This window comes from Micromys minutus, assembly GCF_963924665.1.
Source record: "Micromys minutus genome assembly, chromosome: 19".
NCBI lineage: Eukaryota > Metazoa > Chordata > Mammalia > Rodentia > Muridae > Micromys > Micromys minutus.
The window spans coordinates 43,395,920-43,419,009 of record NC_137954.1 but is presented as its reverse complement, the minus strand read 5'-3'; the positions used below and the strand labels follow the sequence as shown (position 1 = coordinate 43,419,009).

At 34.3% G+C, this 23,090-nt stretch overlaps 1 protein-coding gene across 3 annotated transcripts in view; it reads left to right on the top strand.

Annotated features, from left to right (window-relative positions):
- Window positions 1-23,090, top strand: part of ST8SIA4 (ST8 alpha-N-acetyl-neuraminide alpha-2,8-sialyltransferase 4) — a gene marked incomplete at both ends in the record, with an annotated part of 76,799 nt that overhangs the window by 4,457 nt on the left and 49,252 nt on the right. For 2 of the 3 annotated variants that reach the window (XM_080933048.1, XM_080933046.1), the window contains 2 exons: window positions 1,534-1,665; window positions 8,712-8,969. In XM_080933048.1, coding sequence (XP_080789174.1) covers window positions 1,534-1,665; window positions 8,712-8,969 — 390 coding nt within the window. The remainder of the gene's footprint in view (window positions 1-1,533; window positions 1,666-8,711; window positions 8,970-23,090) is intronic. The other variant, XM_080933047.1, reaches the window with a different exon arrangement.

Below are 23,090 nucleotides of genomic sequence, written 5' to 3'. Positions count from 1 at the left end.
TGATTGGAAAGATCTTTGCCTCTTCCCATAAAAATAATGATAATTTATGACTGCTTAAAGGTGAACCCTCAAGTCTGAAGGTTAACTTCTGGGAGCATTCACATTCTTACTCATATGCAATAATTAACACCAGAAGTGTAATATGAAAATTGATAACTGTATCACTGCATAGTAAATTGTACTCTGTTTCCTAACATCCTAAATGACCTCTGCAAATGACTATTATTAGCCTTGCACAGACATGCAAATGTTTAATTTTCATCAGTAGAACTGTGTAAAATATTAATTTTTATAGAGTTTCAAATTTCATAGGGAGTGGTTTCATATAATTTCATAAGTAGCACATGAGGTACTTCAAATTAAAATTACATATTAAGAAAATAATGCAAAGCAAGCACCAAACAATAAGCTTCCAGTTTTAGGATCACTTAATAGCTGTTAAAAGACACTGTTTCTATTAGTAGGGAGAATATTCTAGGCAATACACACATTCATACTTGGTGATTTTTTTTGAACAATCATGTTACATTTTTGCAAGGCCATTGAGATACAATAATTAAAACCAGCACAAATATTGAAAAGACTAGATTTTTCTTCTTCTGTCATAGTTGAGTGCCTTCTACTAATTATTTGAATCATTCTGTACCAGAAATCACAAAGGCAGACATCTCTTCAATAGTGAATTGCTTAGTTCTACAGGTTCTAATCATATACATGACAGGATAGATGTTTCTTTCCATCATGACATGAACCAAACCTTTAACATTACAGGTTCACATGGGGTACTAGCCAGTGGAATATTAGAGGTGACTGACTGTAAAAGTCAGTTGCTTTTAATACAATGTAAAGGCAGTGGCCATATGAACTGTAACAATTTTTGTCTGTTTCCTGGGAATCTCATCTTTAACAAAGTTAGAAACCCATTCTTCTTTAAGAGAAGTTATTTTGTTATACAGAAAACCCCCATGACCATCACTGTGGTCACTAAATATTAAATAATGTTATTGCTGTTTGTCAAGGTTAAGACCATAGTGACCTAGTGACATAGTGCTCAAGAACACAAGGCAAATGTACCATGAAATCAAGCGCACATGCAAATCTGATATACATAACACTTTTTAAAATAGTTATCAGCAAAGTATATTTCTAGTTTTATTCTGTGTATTCTTTGAAACAGTTAATCTTGGTGGCAACAGTTGTAGGATTGTAGAGGAAGTAACTGACCAAACATCCTGCCTCTTATTGTCTAAGTAGCAGTGGGGGTAGTTGGTATCTTACCTTTGAGGAGAGTCATATTTTCTTAAATGTCATGAGGTCTGTCTTATATGAAAGAGATTATTTTTCAAAAGGGGGTTCATGGCTTGCTGTGATGTCAGTCACATGACTCCTAAAGCCCCTTCCATCCTACTTTTTTTTACACACTTATGAAAATAATATCCCACGTTTAATCCATAATGTTAATATGATCATGAATAATGCTACTTAAGCATAACACTTCTAATTTTCACACAGCTGGCTTATCTGTCTTTTCAGAGATGGCGAATTATGTTTGAGCAGGTCCCTTGTCAACAGCTCTGATAAAATCATTCGGAAGGCTGGTTCCACCATCTTTCAACATTCCGTACAAGGCTGGAAAATCAATTCTTCTTTAGTCCTGGAGATAAGGTGAGGTTCTTTAATAAGCTGAAAATTATCACATCATGTTCTTAAAGAAGTTGGGTTTGGCAAACTTACTATTGAATACTTGATTTATGGCGTAAGTGTAAATGCTTAATGAAAAAGTGAATCAGCTATATTTAATGTTCCTCATGGAAAAAATGTAGAACCATAAAAAACAAAGTCATTGAACAGTCGTTTTTTCAAGGTTGGTTGATGGAATTTTTAACACATTATACATTATCAATAGAGCAAAATATTGAGCTAAGTACTCACCTTTAACATAATTTTATTCCATCTCAGAACGAACATTCATTTTAGGAATCATTTTCTTGCTTTTTCTTATTGAGATGTCAATTTGATCTGACATTTAACTACATAGAACAGAGGTTCCTCAGCTCCTGTTGCGTTTTAAATGTACATTGATTTGATTTATTATATTTTTATGCTGGTATAAGCTTCATGCGAAAAGGTGAATAAGAAGTCAGAAAATAAGCCTGCTACAGTTCTGGCATGTTCTTTGACAGACAAACATTTTAAGCTCAAATGAATTATTGAAACAAACCCAATGACTCCTTCCCTTCATTGCAGCATCTCCTGTGTTTGAGTTCTAAAACTAATGAGAAAACGAGCTATACATTCCAAAATACGGAGGAAGGAAGAATCCTATTTCTCTTATAGTTTCATTCCTTCATTACTTTGGTTTCTTTGTATGAATTAGAGCATGTTGGTAATTCAGACCTTGAGAAGCTTGGGCGAACATGTCCCTTAGATATAAAATCAAAATACTAACTATTCACTGATGCGATGTTCACATAGACATTTTGTAACAGTATCTGACTGAGGGAAAAATGAGTTTCTCCTTCACTTCTCAGCCCGATACGTTTGGCCTCATCTCTGGCTCCCATCTCTAGCTCTTCATTGAAATCTAAAATACGTGAGCCAAGAACTAATTGTTAGGAATGAGGTGATAGACAAAGCATAACATTGAATCTCAGAAGGTGATGGAAGAGAAACAAGTGGTTGACTGCAAAGCATAGAAGTTATTTACAATAATGGTTTAGAAGAAACAGTGGTCAGGCAGGAAGGGAGTCACTTAAGGGGAGGATGCATGGATCAGGCAAGGGGCGTACAAAACAAAATTACAAGGGTTTGATTAGCATGTCCAGCCAAGCTTAAAATGTTTCGTGCATGTGAAGATGTGAAAAGTGTACTAATCAAATTGTACACCTTTATAATTAATATATCAGTCCATGCATTTCTGACATATTTCAAATACAAATAATGGATGTATTCATGGGACGTTAAATTTACAGTTTGCTTTATAATAAGGAATCCCATCCAAATACAAACTCACTCTAGTGCTTGCTCTAATGGAACTTCGCAAAGTGATGAAGGCTGCAGTTGCAGTTCTGAAGGTGAGCTTTCTCAGCTCAGAGCTGTTAATATGAATGAAATGTTAGCATTGGCTGTGTTTGTATGGTTTCTCTTCACAGGCAAAGAGGTAAACAACACAGCAGCGAATAAATATTGAGTAACATATACAAAGTTGTCTTTTGTAAGGAAAGAATAATTTGTAAGTTCATTATTGTACAATGTGCAAACAGTTCATAAAAATTACAAGTGCCTCTGGCAGCAGAGACTATTGAGTATTAATCAGTTTGACACCTGTAATAAAAGATTGAGGATATGAAAATATCTTGTTGTTTGGCTCAGGTTTTACAAGACTGTTCTTAGCAAGCCTGTCTGTAAGAGGGTGGCTGGATCATACTGGAGTTCTTCCAAATTCTACTTTGAATGTTTTGATTGGGACCATAACATGTGATTGATTTTCATTTGTTTGTTTGTTTTAAGTAGCTGAATCCTGTTTTTACAGTCTTGTTTCTTTTAATTTACCTTTATATTCATAATTTTCTGATGATATTTCTGCTAAATTATTTGTTAGTTTGCATTAACATGTGTAATAGTTGTGTAAGTCATTTCATTCTACTTTAAGCTGTGGATTTTGTTACCCTGTTTAGTCCTTCAGCTCATTGTTTGGGAACTTTCAGAAACATATCATGTGATAGGTTAGTAAGCAATCGCACAGTGGAGAATTGTCTAAGGAGGGTTGTGTTCATTGTACTTTGACGTATCCACAAGGCTTAGTGAGTTAAAGCACTTTACAGATGGACTCACAGTCAACATTATCACCTTTCCTCAAGGCTTCATTGCATTGTGAAGGTTTCGTTGATATTATTTTTCTTAAGAGATGACACATTCAACTTCCATTGCTTGTGACTAAATCTGTAAAAACTGTCAGCTTCTGTCAACCATCTGGCTCAACCTATTTTTCATATTTTGGTTCTTTATTTTCTCAGTTTTCATATGTTAAATAAACCCTAAAAATACAATGCCAAATAAGGGTGTAGAAACACAGAAACTCAGCTTCTCTACTCTAAGTAGTCTAGCCAATAATCAGTGAAATGTTTGCACTCAGTGTAATATTTCTTAAACATATAAGACCGGCTAATTAAACATGGGGCACACATTTATATTTTTGTGTAACAAAAAAAAAAAAAAAGAGAGAGAAAAGAACATGCTGTTCCATTTATAGATTTCTTTCATGGAAAAGGCACCTACAATCTCACACCATCTTCTACCTACTGTGTCCAGCAAATGGTAATAATGTTACTTGTAGTGGAAGAAGCTGGCTCAGCAGTATCAAAGAACCCCAGTCAGTGCTTTATTAATCCCACCTTTTACTAGAGCAAGTTGTGGAAATTATATTTTAGTACTAAATATAGAGTACTTTTTTAAAATGAAGTATGCAGATTTTTTTGCTTTCAAAATGAAAATACGAATTTGATCTTCCAATTCTACCAAGTTCATCGCCAGGTGTGAAATAGTAAAGTTAAAAAAAATCAAAACAGTGTTCTTCACATATTTTGGAATAATTTTAGTTTTCATGCAATGTGATTGTTTAAGATTTTTCTTTTTCAGACTAAAATATCTTTCCCATAACCTTTTTCTAAGTCCTGAATTACAAAGTAATAAAAAGACCTCATCTAGGAAACAAAGTCATGTAGGTATTTTCTTTCATTTCATAGGCACAATAAAGCACTCCGAAATTTCAAAGTTCTTTTCTTTTGAGTGAGTTGTGTCATTATCAACCAATATGAGTTATTGTTTAACCATGAAATTTAGACACACGATTCTCTCATCTCTCTCTCCCATTTACTCTCATAAATCGGAAGTACTTACATTAGGGTGTATATTTTTTTATATAACCTAATTTGACATTCAGCTTTCACTGAGTTCCTGCTGTAAGATGTGCTACTCGATGCTTCTGAGGAGGCAAATGCACTTGCAGTGAAATGTCGGTTGCCACAACACAGCTTGTCAGCACAAAACACATGGAGAAGGAAGCATTGTGAGTGGTGGTGGCTTAGCCATTTTACCATTTCACAGATGAAAGCAATGAGGGGTAAACTAAGCCTCCAGGTCCCTGCACCTGCTGTTGTGACCGAGAGGGAAGTTCTGGCTAAAAATTCAGTTGAGCAATTTCTGTACAGAATCTTTCCCGTCAGTTTAACAGTCCACAAACCTTATGGTTTAAGCCAACTTTGTCTTTTTTAAAAAAATATGGTTTTGTGACTAATATTTTCAGTCTCGTTGAAAACGAAACATTTTCAATATTTTTTTTCAGTTACCATTAATTTTAAAACAGTTGCTGTAAGTCGGTGTCAGCTTAACTAAGGCGTGAAGGTCTAAATCGGAGTGACCAAATGACAGTTGAAGATCTAAGAAATCTCTTGTCTTTTATTTGTTTATTTTTAATGCCAGACACAATCCTCTACTTTAAATATCTGTCAGTGGCTCGGTCACAGCCATACAAGGAGAAAACTTGCAAAGTTACAGCTTAAATGCCAAGGACACTTTTGTTGAACTGCAAATCTGTGAACTCGAAAGTTAGGCTGGCATTCCCTTTATTCCTCAAGCAATTTTGCTGATGCTGCTGTTAAACAAAATTAAATTCATTTTGTGTTTTGAAGGAAACTATTCGTGTATATCTGATGAAACCTACAAAGTTTTTCAATTTACTCTAAGAAGACTGTTTCCTGTTTCCGGTGGTATTTAGATAATTACATTTATGTAACATTTTTCTCCCTCCGTACATATGTACGTTTATCATTTAAGTGATGACTATGTTTAGGAGATTCATAGAATTTCTTATGTTCCATTGCATGGATAAGCTAATAAAATGATTTCAGCCTTCTAAAGTGAGAAGAATCCAACCATCCCTTACTGGTTCCAAACAAGCTTGTTCTGCTAAGTCACAATATTGTTCATTCATGACAATTACCATCAACATTTCTTTCCACAATCTTAACTTCAATAACTTTTCACGCATAAATTTCAGCCCTAAAATGGGAATTAATTTTTTTTTAAACATAAGGAGTAGAACATTCAAAAATTACCTCAAAGACTTTAGAGTCTCTTTCTTTTAAATTTTCAGGTTAAAACCACATATTATACCTTAAAATGTTTCAAGTTTTATCTAAAAGTTTTTTATCTTTAAATTTGATTAGTCTACAACATTTTGATTTTCATAGTTTTAAAAGGCACTTTGTTTTTTTTCACTGATGATTTGTAAAAAATAAATTCCTGCTAAACCTATAATCTGCAATTAGAAGGATTCATAACATTGGTGTATGTGCTTAATAACTGTTGATTGCATTGACTACTATTTTCTTCCAAAAGTTAGGAAGCCTACTCTTTTCAACATTTTGTTTAACTTTCTAAGCACTGCTGAGACTTTCCCCCCGAGGGTGTGTGAAGTGTTAGTGTTCTGCTTGCTTGTGAATCACATTTTCAAATGAGTTTGCTGCTATGTTTCTATTGCCTAGAAAAGACATTTCTGCAGGAAAGTCTCTCCTGTCAGCTCGCAGGCAAGCAAGTGTAACGTTTTGATGGTGTGAAAGGGAGTTTCGTTTTTGGATGTCTAAGCTACAGAACCTTCTTTAGTACCTGCAGCTCTGATCTATTCATCACAAGCTGCCAAACATGCTACTGCTTTTGAGTCTAATCTTTCAGCGCATCTATGACAGCCTAGTCCAGTTTTGTGCAATGGGAAACGGTAGCATCGCCCTCTTTGATGGTTTAACCACATTCGTGCAGTACCTTGTCATCTTTTCATCCAACAAAAAGTTGTGCTAAAATATAGGTGTCAAGCTCCTGCCCTCCCCCTTCCCCCATGTAATGAAACTGTCTTTAACTAAGGAGAATGGCGCCACTTTGATAGTAGATATTACCGTTTGTGGAGACTAAATAGACCCTTGTAATGTTTTGTTCTTAGTAATGAAACTTTCTCAGAGTCAAATAGCACACACCATATTAGCACAAAAGAAAAAGATGTCTTTTTTATCTCACATACTACTATTACTGACTTTTATCTCTGTGAAGCTGGAAGCCTAACCTAAGAGCACACTGGTAAATAACATCTGCTTTCCAGCCTCTGCTAAGGGTTTTTTCACATTGCTTTTTGTTGGTAGCTGTGGAATTAAATAGTCTTGGGCTCTTGTAGGCCACCTCGTAAGATTTTGTAAATGTCATTTTTCCCAAAGGCTACTAGATCCTGCTGTGTTTCCCTGATGTTTGTAACAAACCCGAATGAATCCTTCCAAAGATTTCTTATAAACCCAGGCTTCTTTTTAGTGTTTTTAACTGAACTAAATCGGCCTTGCATTCCACAATTTACTCACTGATACCCTGTGGATCATTTACATCTGTCAATGTATGTGAAAAGATAATTCATCACTTATGTTTGGACAGCTATAGTTCAATTCATACTCACATTTCTTCCCAGGCACATGGAAACAGGATAGCTGAAAGTTCGAGAACCTCACAGTTCGGATCCCAGGGCCTGACAAGACAGATTCCGTTTCTCGCTGCTGGCCACTCGGCTACTCATGTCTCATTCTTCTATTTTAGCCCCTTAAAAAGTCAGCCGTTAAATACTGTTAAACCAGTTTTTCATGACCAGTCATTTTATTATGTACAGTGTCAGGCTTCCAGAGTTTAAAGGACAAACCACATTAGCAGGTGCATTTTCTTGTCGGCCACATTTTCCCTGCCCTCCAACCAGTTTCGATGAATTCTCATAGTCTGTCCTCTATTTACAATGGGGACATACTTATATTTGCTTAGCACCTTATATCTTATGGATAATCTGTACAATAGATATAGGAATGGTTCCATTAAAAAAAGATGGATGTAAAATGCAGCGATGAGATGAGTTTGAAGTTTGTTTCCCTCATATGGTCACACACAAGAGCATTTGCACCTCATTTAAAGAGGTCAACCCAACAACTAGACTTGTTTAGAAATGTGGAAAGGATTTAACTGATTGTCCAGGGCCCACAAACAAATACAAACAAGCAACAACAAAAGTGAATGTTTAAAGACAAAGAGGGCAATAAGAAAAAACATAAGAACCATTGAATCCCTCTCATCCGTACAGTTGATGCTCTGTCTGTCCAGGTTCTTGGACTGAATCCATCTTACATCTTGAACTTATAAGTATAAATGAAAACTTACCAATATATTTAATGTGTCATTTGGATAAATGTATTTTCAGAAGACTTGCAATAATTTAATATTTCTATCAATGGTATGCCTGAAAATAACTTCACGTTAATGCTCTTCACCCTATTTTACAATATTAAATGAAAGCAATGACTATGAAAAATTGAGAACACTATTTGTTGTTCAAATGCCATCCCTATGAACAGTATTTTACATAGTGGAATATTTTTAAGTATATTTTCACAAATGGAATGTTTTCCTCATTTTAGCAATAGATGTATATACTACATGTATGAAATGATTCTAAACTGCCCACACAAGGTTTGATGGAAATATATTTTCTATAGCACTTAGTTCATTTATTTACTAGCTGACAATTTAAGAGCAGTAGTTGCCAGTTTACATAGCACATCCTGTGGTAGAAATGAGGACAAGGTTCTTAGACACTCTCTCCTTAATCTAAAGCTTTGCTTTCATTTTAAATACAGGAAGAATATCCTCCGTTTCTTAGATGCGGAACGTGATGTTTCTGTGGTCAAGAGCAGTTTTAAGCCTGGTGATGTCATACACTATGTGCTGGACAGACGCCGGACATTAAATATTTCTCATGATCTGCATAGCCTTCTGCCTGAAGTTTCACCAATGAAAAATCGGAGGTTTAAGACCTGTGCTGTTGTTGGAAATTCTGGAATTCTACTAGACAGTGGATGTGGAAAGGAGATTGACAGCCACAACTTTGTAATAAGGTGAGCATCTTTCTGTGCTTTGTGACTATATTTGTTTCAACACCATGTTACCTAGAGTACCGTAGGAAATGTTCAAATTTCCCATTGCCATCAAGAATTATCAAGGATGGTACCATTTCTATGGGATCTCCTTTATGGCTGGATATCCAAACAACCCTTTATTTTGGATTAGAAACTTAATTGTTGTATCATTGAAAGAAAAGTCGGATACTTTGTCATGCTTCACAAAAGACTTTAAAGATATGGGCAAGGATAAGTTAATTATATTGGTACTTACAGAGACAATATTTTCTCATACTTCTTTTAATCTTTAATGTTTGGTTCAAACCTCAGATAAGGCTCCTTTTAAATATCAAAGCAGACCTGGCCTCCAGGTTCTTCCAATATCCTTCAGTCCCTACCAGGCTTTCCAGCCATGGGGCTGGGCTGCCCTTCCCCTAGAAGCTCTTTCCTATGTAATCCAGACATTCTGCTCTCTTTCTTTCTCCCCTTCCCTAAGCTTCCCTCCCCTCTCCTCTTCTCTCTCTTCTCCTCTTTCCCCTCCTCCCCCTCTTTTTGTGTTTGTGCTTACTCAGGCTCCTTTCTTTCTCTCTCACTCCCCTAACCCTGACCCCTTTCCTGAAGGCAATTTCCCTGGCCTTGATCCATGTGGCCAATGAACACACCTGACCCATTGCATCTTCCCAATAAACCTGCCTTTCATATAATTAATTGGGCTTTAATTGACTCATTTCACCTAGCTAATAACGTATTATTTAGTTTTGTATAACTTAATTTGTTATATCAACTGAAGTGGACTATGTCGTGCTGTCACAGACATAAATAATTTATTATTAATTACCTTGAAAGTTTAAAGAAGCTAAGTTTGTGAGTTTATTTCTACTGTCTTGGCTCAATTTTGCTTTATAATTCCTTATTTCTTTGCTTGTAACTATATGTTTACAAGTTTAGCGTTCTCACTTAACTTACTATACTCATTTGGTATCTGACATCTGATATGTTTGGTTAACCATACATTATCTTAAAGAAGTAGGCAACAGATCATATCTAAAGACATTAAGCAATTTTTTGATGCTGTATATCTTTAATTTAATTAAATTTCAGACAGCAGCACTTAGTATAGGCCTTGACTTCTGAGTTCAAGGGACTTTCAGTGATTCCGCTTGATTTGCGTGTTTTTGATGCTTTAAGGCCAAAATAAAATAAAATAAAATAAGTTAGGAAGACGTATCTTAAAACCCTGTAAGTTCATTAAGCAATTCTTAATGTTCATTTCCAGTACCTGCAGGTTTTTTCCTTTATGTCTTAGACCTTTAGGAAAAATAATGAATGAATGAAACAGTCAAGTAACTATGCAACAAACAGATTCACAGTATGAAGACAGACAGGGACAACCGTGAGCTTTAAACATCTATTTCTTGGTAAAATACCATTTTGAAGAATGTAAAAGAATTTCAAACTTTCTTATAAGATCACAGGGCAGCTGAAATAAAAGGTCAATAGGAGGGTGACATGAAGACATAGATTTCAAAGTGTGATTGATCCTGAAGATAGTTGCTCCAAACAGGCCTAGTTTTTGAGAAAGTCTGAACACATGGAGTGCATGGTCACTAAGCTATTTTGGATGTTGATAAGAAGACTGCTTTCTATATGACAATAGCCAGTCATCAGTATTGATTAATTTTATATCAATTCATGGGTGTCATTTTCTTTCCTGTCTTTGTTATTCATTTATACTGACTGTTATATTATCATTATGGTCAATAAAACACATATATCTTTGTTTAAGCTTCAAATTATTTTTCATACCACACATCCATTGTAAATATCACAGTTGTCATAAAGTGGCCATGGCTTTAGCTGTCCTTCATGTATTACTATCAACACATCAGCAATTTCTATAAATTATATACTCAAATTGAAAAATTTGTATATATTCCACTGTCAGCTCATGACAGGGTTAGATGAGCCCCTAAACACAGCTTGGCCAACAGAGCATCACAGGTAGACAGTAACTGGTAGCAAGTTCCCCGGCAGGCCCGCTCCAAAACCATTAGGACTTAGTCCTTAACTGATCTCTCTAGTTGCATGCTTACTCCCTTATTCTCACAATAGGCGACACCTTAACTGCAGCATCTGAAACATTATCACTATTCAAATCTGTCTCTGTGTGTTTGCCTTTACCTTTAAAACAAATTTAAATATGCATATGTATGCATATATGCATAAATTTCCGTTCTATTTATCCATTCTTTGGAAGTGTCTTTCGTTGTTGCTGTTTTAGTGTTAGTTGCTGTTGTATTCCAAGACAGGGTTACTCTGTGTACCCTTGGCTAACCTAGACTCATTTTATAAACCAGGTTGGCCTGGAACACAGAAATCTGTGGGCCTGTGTTGCCCAAGCACTAAGATTAAAGCCATGTGCTACCACATCCTGCTTCTTATTTGGTAATTAAAGTATAATTAAACCACCTCCATCTTCTCTCCTCACTCTGAGACCTGAAATATTCACTCCCAACACCTCTTTCTTGCCTCCCTCCCTCTCAAATGAATGGCCTCTTGTTACTACTGTCAGATGTATGAGCACAATTGTAGAACTACCGCCTTTTGAGTGCATATATGTTGCTTGCATGCACATGTTTTTAGGGCTGACCACTCAACAGTCACTGATTGGCTGTAGCCTTTTTCTAGGGGGAGACTCAGTGAGATTTCCACTTTCCATGTTACCATGTGGACTAACACTGTCAGTCTTCATTTCTTATGTAGTGAGCCACATTGTTGGGGTGCCACGGGTATAACACCCCTGCCATTTCTAGGAGACAAAATCACAACTGTCTCTTTGCTTTTCTGACCCTGATATTTTTTCTGTCCCCTCTTCCTTAGGTTTATTGAGCCATATATGCAAGAGTAGTGCTCTAGTCATTGGAGCCGGGCTCCCCAAAATTTGTTGGTCTTTATTTTATCAGAGAAATGTATCTGTGATACAGAAAACTCCAGCTGATTTTCTGTAATGCTTTTCTTTGATGAGGGATAAGAGCTCTACTTTTCTGTGGGTATAAAGATCTGCTTTAGAGTGAAGTAAGGAATTCTGCTGTTCTCGAAAGGTGGAGCTAGAAGGTTTTCTTTTAAGATCCATGACTTCAATAGCTCCAGGTGTTTTCTAGTTTCTAGTATAAGACTTTTTCCTACTGTTGATAGGCCATAAATCCAATTAGAGAGTTGTTTATCATCAACATATGAAGATCACTACAGCCCCTTTGGGGATATAGTACCACCCTGGTCATTACTGTGGTTCATATGGGTAGGCCATTTCATCCCTCCTTTGGCAGCTTGCATAATAAATTTTGGTACTATAAAAGCTAGACTCCAAGAAGGAGGCTTTCGTGGTATACACAGACAAATCTTTTGAATCTGGTGTTCTCAATATAGGGTGTCCACAGCAATATGGTCCGAGAGTCTCTGAGAGACAACCAAAGACAAAAGAAATAGCTTTTATTTATTTATTTATTTATATATTGAATACAATATACATGTATATATGAATTATGTATATAATATATATATATATATATATATATATATATATATATATATATATATATATATATATATATATACACACAAATGGCCTAAAATTAAAGGAAGCTATACCACTTGGGCTGATAACACTCTCCATAAAAGCCACTGAGTAATGAAAACCCATGTCAAGCAAATTTAGGCCTTTATTAGTTGTATTCACAACTGGCATCTAAGGGAGAACTTTTATATACATAGATGGTGTCTTCCTATAGTAAAAGATCACAGACCTGGTGTCTCTTGTCTTGATTTTAACTTGTTTTTTTTCACTAAAAACATAGAGAATTCTGTTGTCTGACTCTTCCTTCTCATGAAAATATTTTCAAACTTACGGTATTATAGTTTCTCAGTCGAAATTTGTAAAAAAAAGTTATGAAACAATTTTTTATGAAGCTGAATTTACATACATTTAATTTTCTTTAGCCTAGAGCTACTCTGCAGGAAAAAAGCCTAATGTGTCTGTGAATATTTGAAGTCTGTTCATAGCTGATTTATTTTCTAAGCTACCCTCATCTCTGTTACATTATTCCCTTAAGGTCACAGAATTTTTAAGGATGATAATAAAACTGGGGTAAATCTATTGGGAGGTACAAGTCAACTATATATTAGGTTAACATTGTAAAAAGTTTAAAACAGCCTTTTAACATACAAATAATTGACTGCTCTTTGGGTATTCAAGGTGGTGGAGGCCCTAAGCTCTATACTTTTAGAAGCATTTCTGTCCTTTGTCAAGTTATGTTTCCTTAGTGTTTAGTAGAAATTTAATACTGATAAAGCTTTAAAGTTGTGACATTTAGAAAATAAGGCATGTTTAAAAAGGAGATGAAAGTAGCAGCCTATTGACCTTTCTTTCGCATTTTGTACATTTCTTACTAATTAAAAAAAAAAAAAAAATAGAAGTTGGTGCACTCCAATTCAGGGTACACTATGAAAAGATTTTTCTCTGTGATAAGATTTTTTTTCTAATTTCCCAAAAGAAAAAAAAAATACTCAACTTTTCAAGAAAGAGTTTCAAAAGTGCTCCTTTTGGAAATCTCTGCATGGAATGAAGGGGGCAGTTAATTTAATAGCAGTTCAGTTCATCCCTTTGATCTTTATTGTGTGAGGGATTTGTAGGGAAGCCATTTGTTATGCTCTACAGAATATTTGAGAGGACATATTTACCATCTGATCTCAGTTCTTGGGGAAGGAAAGTAGTACTTTATTAAATGAAACAGTAATGAAGATATTTCTATTGTTTACGAAGAAATACCAGCTGAATTTGCCAAAGACCACGTATCAGTTAAATCTATTATTCTTAATAAGAAAAGAGATAAGGAAAGAAAGAATAATGGATGAGAAGAAACTGTTGTCACTTGTGAATAAAGGCTGTAATGAATGGGTGTGACATGCTGTGTCCTCCACATTAGGAATGGAAAGAACTCATTCAAGCTAATGCACCATTGGTGAATCTGCTCCTGGGGCTGAGGAAGCAGGCTCTTCTTGCAGCCACACTAGTTCTGCCTTGATTTTCTTTGAAATCCCTAGGAAAATGAAAATAAGGACTTATGCCAGAAGCAAAATGACCAAATGTAACCATATTTTCCCATAGAACATGAAAGAAAATTGAATTCACCCCAAAGATATTGATGTAGGCTTGATGAGTGAAAGCTGTGGAATTTTAAATACACAGCATGGTACACAAGCCAGAGATTGAGATAGTGACAACCTTAATCGAAAAAGAAGGAACTTCTCTTCACTTTTGACAAGGGTCAACCTATGTATAACTGGTTCCTTTTTACATTGCTGTCTTTCACCAAGTATATTTATTTCTTTTGTTTTAACAGACTCAGTGTGGTTACTCTTAGATATCCTGATTCTGGTAGTAATCCTAGGAAAACTAAATTCTAATTTGTTTCTTGAACAACAACAACAAAAGATCACTTGCTAATGTCTTATACTTGTCTCTGATCCGTGCTGCTGAGTTGTCCTCTCTGTCACATTAAGATTCTTGGGGCACTCCACAAATACCTCTGGCGCTTCTTGTTTTTAATCATTGTGCAATAGTGACATTATTTACCTTAAATTTGCAGAATATTATTTGTTTAAAATTTATTGAAAAAAATTTTCTTCAGTAAAAGACTTCCTTGTCTATATTGAGCAGGTTAAGACTTTTAGACATTTTCAAACAAATAGCGCACACCTGCAGAGCTGTACAAATAGTTTGTTGAGTGGTTTCTTCGAATAGCGCAGCTTGAGTTTCCAGTTTATTTACTTGTTTCCAAATATTCCTAGTGAGTAATAGGTTTGTGGAGAGGTGAATTATGTCTATGTTGCTTGCATGGGACACAAATTAATTTAGTGAATTCTTAAGATTGATTTTGCCTAAGTATTATGTTTCACTTGATCTCTGACTTTCAAAACAGTAACACATCTTAAGATAAAGTTTTATTTGGCATCAATGATATGTTTATTGTTTTGACATTTATATTAATAAATAAATTGACATCTTCCTTAGCTGTGTCCTATAGTGTATAAAACAGAACACAAAGAACAACCTTCTGCTTCAAATACTTTTCTACTGTGGGAGTAAGAAGAGAAAAGTTAATGGTCTCTTTATTGTGACTATAAATCTGAATACCTCCACAATTTTTCTGACAAGCAAAACAAAATTCCCCAGTCATTTTGTAATTATAGAACACATCAGAGCACAATGCTGATTTTTACAATTAATTAATCTGTTGCTTCGATAGTAATTTCAGATAGATATTGGACAAATAAGACCTTTGATCAGATTGTTATATGATAATTGAGGTATAAAAATTAAATTAAAACCTGAGAGTAGGAAAAGTAATTAAAAATTAAAGACAAATTTTGATTTTCTTTTGAGTACTATATTTTCATGAGCTTTGTTGAGAATGTCCCGTGTGTTTTGGTCATATCTAGCCTTCTCAATTTTATTTTCCAAACCCACACTACTTTGTGTGTCTCTTTTTACTCTTTAGGATTAATATAAGACAACTATTGATATGTGCCATTATACTAAAGCATGCTTGACTCATCAGTGACTAAACTCTTAGAGAAAACTGCCTTAGCTTCTTCTAGCATCTAACAAATGTCAACACCCTTATAGCTAGGGACGGCCTTGTGCGTCCAGCTTCTTTTTCTGAGCTGAGGTATTTCTGGCTTGAGCCTGCACAAGTCTCTTGCATGATTTTGTTCCCATAAGGAATCCATGTATACTGCTCCATATATAAGGAATCCTCCTGAAGACAGAAGTTAAAGTGTCACTATACTCATCCACTACCTCTTTATTTACAGTATCTCTAATCCTTCATCCACAGTGATCTGTGAGCCTTGGTAGGGTGGTGTATCACATGTGTTCCCTAAAGGAATGAGCTTTCTACACTCCCTTAATGCTCATCTCCTAGGCCAGTTGTAGATTACTGTATTAATCACAAGCCACTCTAAATAGAAGTGTCTGAGATGGGGGTTGAGAGATGTATGCATCTATGAATCTGTGAGTACTACAACAATTCATTAGGATTCAGTTTAATACTATGTTTATTTAGTAGCAAAACACTCTTAAGTTTCTAGACAAAGGTTCTTCACCCAAGAATCTTTTATTCATAATCATGTGTGTTAACCTAAAATGAGGAGAAAACGTGTAATAAACTTTTATTTTAGGATTTCCCCCCACAAATTTTTTATTGGAAATTCTCTGCATTTACATTTCAGATGTTATCTATTTAAACCTACAAATCTAACAATACTGTTAAGTGTACTATAATTATTGTTTTCTTTTTTCCATGAGAATACTTCAGGATACCTAGTCAATGATGCCTTAGTAAGCACATCTTACACTTCAGCAAAGAAATCTTGATTAGGACAAAATGTAGTCCGTCTCTGCTACAAACTAAAAATGTTCTGGCCAGACATCCCCTCGGATATAGATGGCCAATGAAACAATAAAGGCCCTATGGCAACAGCTATTCTGTCATTTTGAGCAGAAGAAAGAATTATTTGAATCAGTCACTGATATGTCAGTTATGTATGAATCCACGCCCCACCTCCTTGATAAGAGCCAATGAAAGCATAAGTGGAAATATTACTTCAGGTTTACCTCTCAGACACTGTTTCCCGAAAGATTCGTAGAAATTCTCACTTTAAATGTACTTTATTAAAACTACAGTAAGCTCAGCTGTTTACGAGATTCTGCATTATGGGCAGTTGCCATGACCTATACAGAAGAATTAAATTATTTGCCTAATTTCATCTCTAATATTTTCTTTTCCTCTTGAGGATAAGCAGCACTTCTGTTGTTCAAGAAGCATTTGTGTCTCTAATATTGTTTAGTACACTGAGGCTTAATTTGAGCCATTACAGATTTTCTATTATCTAATGAAAGAACCATCACAAATATTGGGCTTGGTAAGGTTACATAGAGTATCAACATCAATAGTAGAACTATATGCAAACAGAAAGAAGAAATATGTAAAACCAAAATTGGAAAATACTGAAATACTTTTCTTTCACTATAAAAGTATTAATAAATTTTACATGACTAGAAATTATTTTTAAAATTTGCTTTAAACCATTCATCACATTACTTAAAATTACATTGATTAGAGCACATCAATTTTATATTGTTCTTGTAGCCATTCAAAATAATCTGTTAAACAGAAAAACACTAGTTCATTTTTGCAAAACAGTAATATAAAATGATGTTTCTTTGTCACAAAATACTTGATATGTGGTTCAGTCAAAAGCAGTTATGATTACAAAACTTAAGGTCAACACTCTTTTTTACAGGAAACTGAGTCTGGGTAAGGTCAGAGGTAATGACCAAAATAAAATTTCTGAAGACACATGGCAAATTCCAAGTATGTTCTTATGTCTATTTCAATTGATTCAAAGACCAAAGAGAGGCTTACAAATATCCTAGAGAAATAAGGTCTGGTTTTATTTTGAACATGGCTACACAACCTCAGAATTTTAACGAGTTTATGAGACACTACAAGATCAGTATAGAAGTGGAGATGGAAGACCAGTCTTTGGATACCCCAGTCATGTGATTTAGGTAGCAACTGATAATGGTCAATATTAGCTGATTTCCATTAAACAATCCAGGTAAAACCAACCAGAATACAGCAGACATACATTCAGCTACCGAATTAGTCATACCTTTGAAAGACATTCATATTTCCAAAGTGCTGTACACTAACTGAATCCAAATAGCGTGGTTCCTGCTGTGCTTAAGGTATATCAGAGGAGCATATCTTTAGCCACTCCCTATAAACTTGGGTGTAGATTTTAGCATTTTATAGCTAAATCTAATTTAGGTAAGTGGAATTTTGTCACCACAGAAATATTTGTGACAAGGGAAGCATCTCGTTAGGTTAAAACATATAGTTGTTTTAAAGTTTGTATTATCCAATTTTAAGATATTATAGGTAGATACAATGACTCATATGGGGTGATCAAAGTTTAGTTTTGATGATACTGAATGAAGTGCCTCGTCTTTTCATTTCTAATTTTAGTTTTCAGAAGACAAGTCTTTGCTTAGCTAGGCTGGCCTTAAACATGTTCTGCATCTGAGAAAATCCTTGATCTCTTGACCCTGCCTCTTCCTGGACCTAGTGTTAGGGTTGTAGATTGTGTTTCATGCTCATATCAGTTTTCAGCCTTCCTGCACTTGAGTTTCAATGTCAGAGCCTGAGGTTAGTGTAGGAATATATCTCTGCATGGAGAATGCTATGAGAAGACTAATCACAGGGATCAGAGAGCTATAAAATTATCTTCCCTTCCCAAATTGGACAAATATACTGTTGAACTCACCCTGAATACCTATTTATGTAAATAAATACTATACAGTGTTGTCATAATACAGTTTACAACAAAAATAATTTTTTATTTTTATTATACATAAAGTAGAATTAGAAATTAATCCTTGCCATATATTTATAGTACACTTTCAATTACTTATTTTTCTTTCTAACCCTGTACTTCCTACATTCAAGAAGATTAAATGATGAAAGTTATTTTGGGTTTTTCATACAAAATTTCTAATAAATAATTACAGATCTGAATTTTAAATACTAATACATTTAAACATTTTTGTTCAAACAATATGTTCAGATAATAATTTGAATAATGTTTTGAACATAATAAATAAATCTTTAAAGTGACTTAAAATCTTCTGAAGTTAAACACAACTTTTGTTGGATACTTTATTTCTTCACCTTCCTGCCAAAAGTGTATTGTATTATAAAAATTCTACAAATATTGTATCTCTGGTGTGAATACATAAACAACTGTCAAATGCCTGCTGAAATACACTTCCTTAGGTTCTGAGTAATAAGTATAGATTTCTACTTAATTTTGTGAATTTTTTCCTTACTACAACTCTTTTTTCCATTCTACTTTTTTCTTATCTTTAACTTAAATCATTTACTTTTAATTTACTCATTTTTCTTTAGTAGCTCCTGCCCACAGCATGTGGCATGACACACTTCTGGACAGTGGCTACCTAATTGCACAGTAAAGCAGGGTTCACTTTAAAATTACAAATCAGCTTGAAGATGTAACAAAATGCTTGATCTTAAATTGTAGTTCAGTACTCCAACACCAACTGGAGTCTTGTTTTACATGTGAAGTCTCAGGACTTGAGCTACACTGCTGACTCAGAATGTGTGTGTTATTTTGTGTTCATGTGGTTCTTGAGATTGACTTACAGTATACTATACTCTAGCTGGGACACCTCATCCTATCTAACCTCTCTGGACTGTGGATTTAGAATTTGGAAGCAAGACTGGTACACTGAATTATGTTAGAGGACCAAATAGATCATTAAGAAAAAAAGTAAATCTGATCAAATATAGTTTGTACTAAACCTGTTTACATACAATTTATGCAATACTAAGTTTCAAAATTAATCAGAAGTGTTTTCTGTATACTAACATCTACAATATTTAGCAAAAGAATCACGATTCTAAAGTCAAATATAAAGATGAATATGAAAGTAATATATATATATATAGTTCTTAAAGTTATTTGTTTATTCCTATGTGTGTTTTGCCTGCAAATATTTTTAAAGTCACTGTTTTCTTTTATGTCTATGTGTATTTTACCTGTATGTCTATGCGCCATCTGTCATTATTGTCCTTGAAGGCTAGAAGGTGGCTTCATTTACCTGTGAATTGGGTTTCAGATTGTTGTGAGCTGCTGTAGGAGAGCTGAGACTCAAACATATGCCCCCAGAGTGACAAGCATCCAGTAGTGCTCTTATCCACTGATCTGTCTCTCCAACCCCATATATATAACCAAATTGCAAGTGCCTTGCCCAACAATAACAGCAAAGGGAAACACAGTAACTGGATATGTACGCTCATTGTCCAGTGTAAGTCACAGATACTCTCCCAAGTTTATCAAATGTGTACAAAGTTGAACCTGGATAAGCAAATCTGAGTTTAGCTGAATAACAAATGAATAACCTGATCTGAGGGGAGAAAAGAATAATGCTGCAGTAGAGATGAGTATCAATAGAATATGAACATGTACCTGTAGATTTAAATGTTTAAAGGTATATATGTCCTAGGTGATCTGAAGCAATGCAGTAACAATACTCTGTGTTTCTAAGGAGGGAGATGATTCACATAAGAAAGATATGAATTGATCGAATAGTCTTGAGAATTAATTAAGTTTTGGTTTCCACCGGAAAATAATTTATGACAAATTTCAAATTACCTTCTGGCTCTTTACAGCATTCTACTATTTATAAAAGTAGACTACTTTCCAAGAGAAACAGAACAATATTTTCTTGTATTTGCAAAGACATCTCTCTTAATGGCCAATAGAAAACAGCAAGGTTTGTGACCAAATGGTAATTATGTCAGTCTTAAGATAGAATCATTTTCAATAAGAAATAATAATGTAAATAGAAATAAAAAATACTGAAACTATTTAAAACAAGTTTAATAATTTATAAAAATAAAAATTATATAGATATATAATAGTTGTGATTTTTAAAAATAATATGTATTGAAAGATATACTGATATTCACATCTCAGGAAAACATATCCAGATATATAGGTCCATAGAACATTCCCCAAATCAAGTCGGTAGTGTCTTCTAAGAACCTTAATATTACTCATATTTGATACTTTGAGTTTTATAAATCCAGATTTGTTTAAACAGAAAGTAGTGGTTACAGTTCACAAAAAGGAATTAAGAAATCACTGGACATTAGTCATTTCATGTGTTGAGAAAACAATATGAAGTAGAAGAATCAAGAATAATAAAGTAACAAGTATTTTCCAGGGTCATAAGATGTTACATGAGGTTGGGGTTACTTTTCTTTAGGGTTCCTAATAAAGATTACATGAAAAAGGAAGTAGCAAATTTGGAAATAGATGCTAGAGATAAACTATTTGATATTATTTTCATGACTTTGTAAAATATCCCAAGAAAATGCTTATAGTTCTTTGGAGTTTGGGTTTAATTAATTTTATTATGTTTGTAATTACTATTAACGAAAAGGAGCAAATTTAGAATGCTAGAAATAAGCATCGATAAATGGAAAGAAAACACTATAATTATAAAGTGGTTTATAAAAGAACCCTTCAATAAGAGTGACTAGAGGAAGCAAGTTTGAAATTTAGGTCAGAGTAGAGAAGAACAAAGAAAATTGGACTGGACAGCATGATTCACCATGGCCCAAAATTTCTTCTCAGACTCGAAGTGCTAGCCAGTGCCCAGTTTACTTGTTCCTGCATAGATTTAAAACTATGGTTTCTGTTTGTATGTAAAACTAAAAGATTCACCCATTATACCTCTAGACATGGATGATATATTTTAAATTTTTTGATACAAATTCAAACAAAACATTTCAGTACATAATAGCTTTGGGTTTTTGAATAATTTTTCTGTCAAAGTATGAAGAGTTATGCTGAAGTAGATTCATTTACAAAAAAAAATGAATTTCTACTTTCAAAGAGATGATTGTCTAAAGCAAGGCCATAAGCTCATGAAGAAATCATATGCAAGTTGCCGTATAAGACAGAACTCACAAACCCAGCACTGACAAAGTAGACTGGTAGGATCTGTGCAGTTGGGAAAGGTTCATTTAAGGGTGCTGTGTCTAAAAGAGCTGTGGGTAGAGAAAATAAGAAATGAAGAGCAGAACAATGTAGTCTTTGTCAGTATCCATGAACACGGAGAGAGGGTTTACTGTGTATCAATGCAAAAGTGTGTTGATTAATGAGACCTCCTATGATCGAACATGGTGGAGGGACTAGAAATTCAGAGGGAAAGGCCCGAAGAAGATTGACCTCAATTTTGCACATGTTCTGCTAAGACATTCATTAAACCGATTGTAAGAAAAAAATGTGAGGCTCATGAAGATGTTTGAACCAAAAACTCAATTAACTCAAAGGAAATACAGTGGATTCGGGCTGAGAACAAATTATTATACAATAATAATTAGTGTTGGGATAGCAATTTGATTCGGTTTTTCTCAAATTTAATAATATTTGCATATATTCAATGATACACTGCATAGACATCTTACATACCACCTTTCAGATATTGCCTGAAGATATTTCTAGTAAATTAGTAGAGCACAGCATTTAGCTAAGATGCATCACTTGTATTATGAATACAACTAATGGCTGGCAGAGTTTAGAGAATTTAGGCTTTGTATTTGATAGTTGTTCAAAAGGCAATAATGAAAACAGTCTGGTAGATACCAAGATGAGAAAATAACAGATGAACAGATATGGAGAAGAGGAAATAAGAAAAATATAATTGGCAAGGTGAGTATGAAAGTCGAAGGGAAGGTTAGGCACTTTATGACACAGATCACATATAAGTTGTTCTTGGGGAATCAGAATTTTACCACCTGAGTCTTAAATGCTTTACACACAGGTCAACCATGTATATTTCTTCACAGAACCAGAAGTTTAGGGCTTCCTTCTCAGTATGTTGACCAAAGAACAACATAGTTATATTTCTAATTAAATCCAAACAGTATTCTTCATGCAGAATAAAAACATTTGGATCTTTGAATGAGAAAAGATAAGTCAGGATTGTTCTACAGTGGGAAACATTAATTTTGTGCTTATTATGAAACTGAGGCCATTTCTAACTTATACTCTAACTTTTAGTGACACCGTGATGAACAGAAGGAAGAATTTTACGTCTGATGCTTTCAAAGGGTGACAGTAATCTCTCAAAGTGTGGGTTAAAACTATAAAAATTTATTTTTAATCAGTGAAACCCAAAATTGAATTGACCAAGTTAAAATGAATATGGTTGAATAGAGTTTTCTGTTGTAGACATGGTCTAACCATGAGACTGTCTTTCTATTAAGTTCGTACTGTTAACAAAAGATATATTCAAATATCTTGGAGATGAGTAAACAGGAAACTCATGAGCTTTTAGTTAAGTGTCAAAATGATACAACAATTGAAATCAAGTTTTTATGTATTACCTCTCTGATTTAACATGAAGTCAAACTAAACCATAGATATTTTCAAATAATAGAAAGAAAATAATTGGTGTCTAAT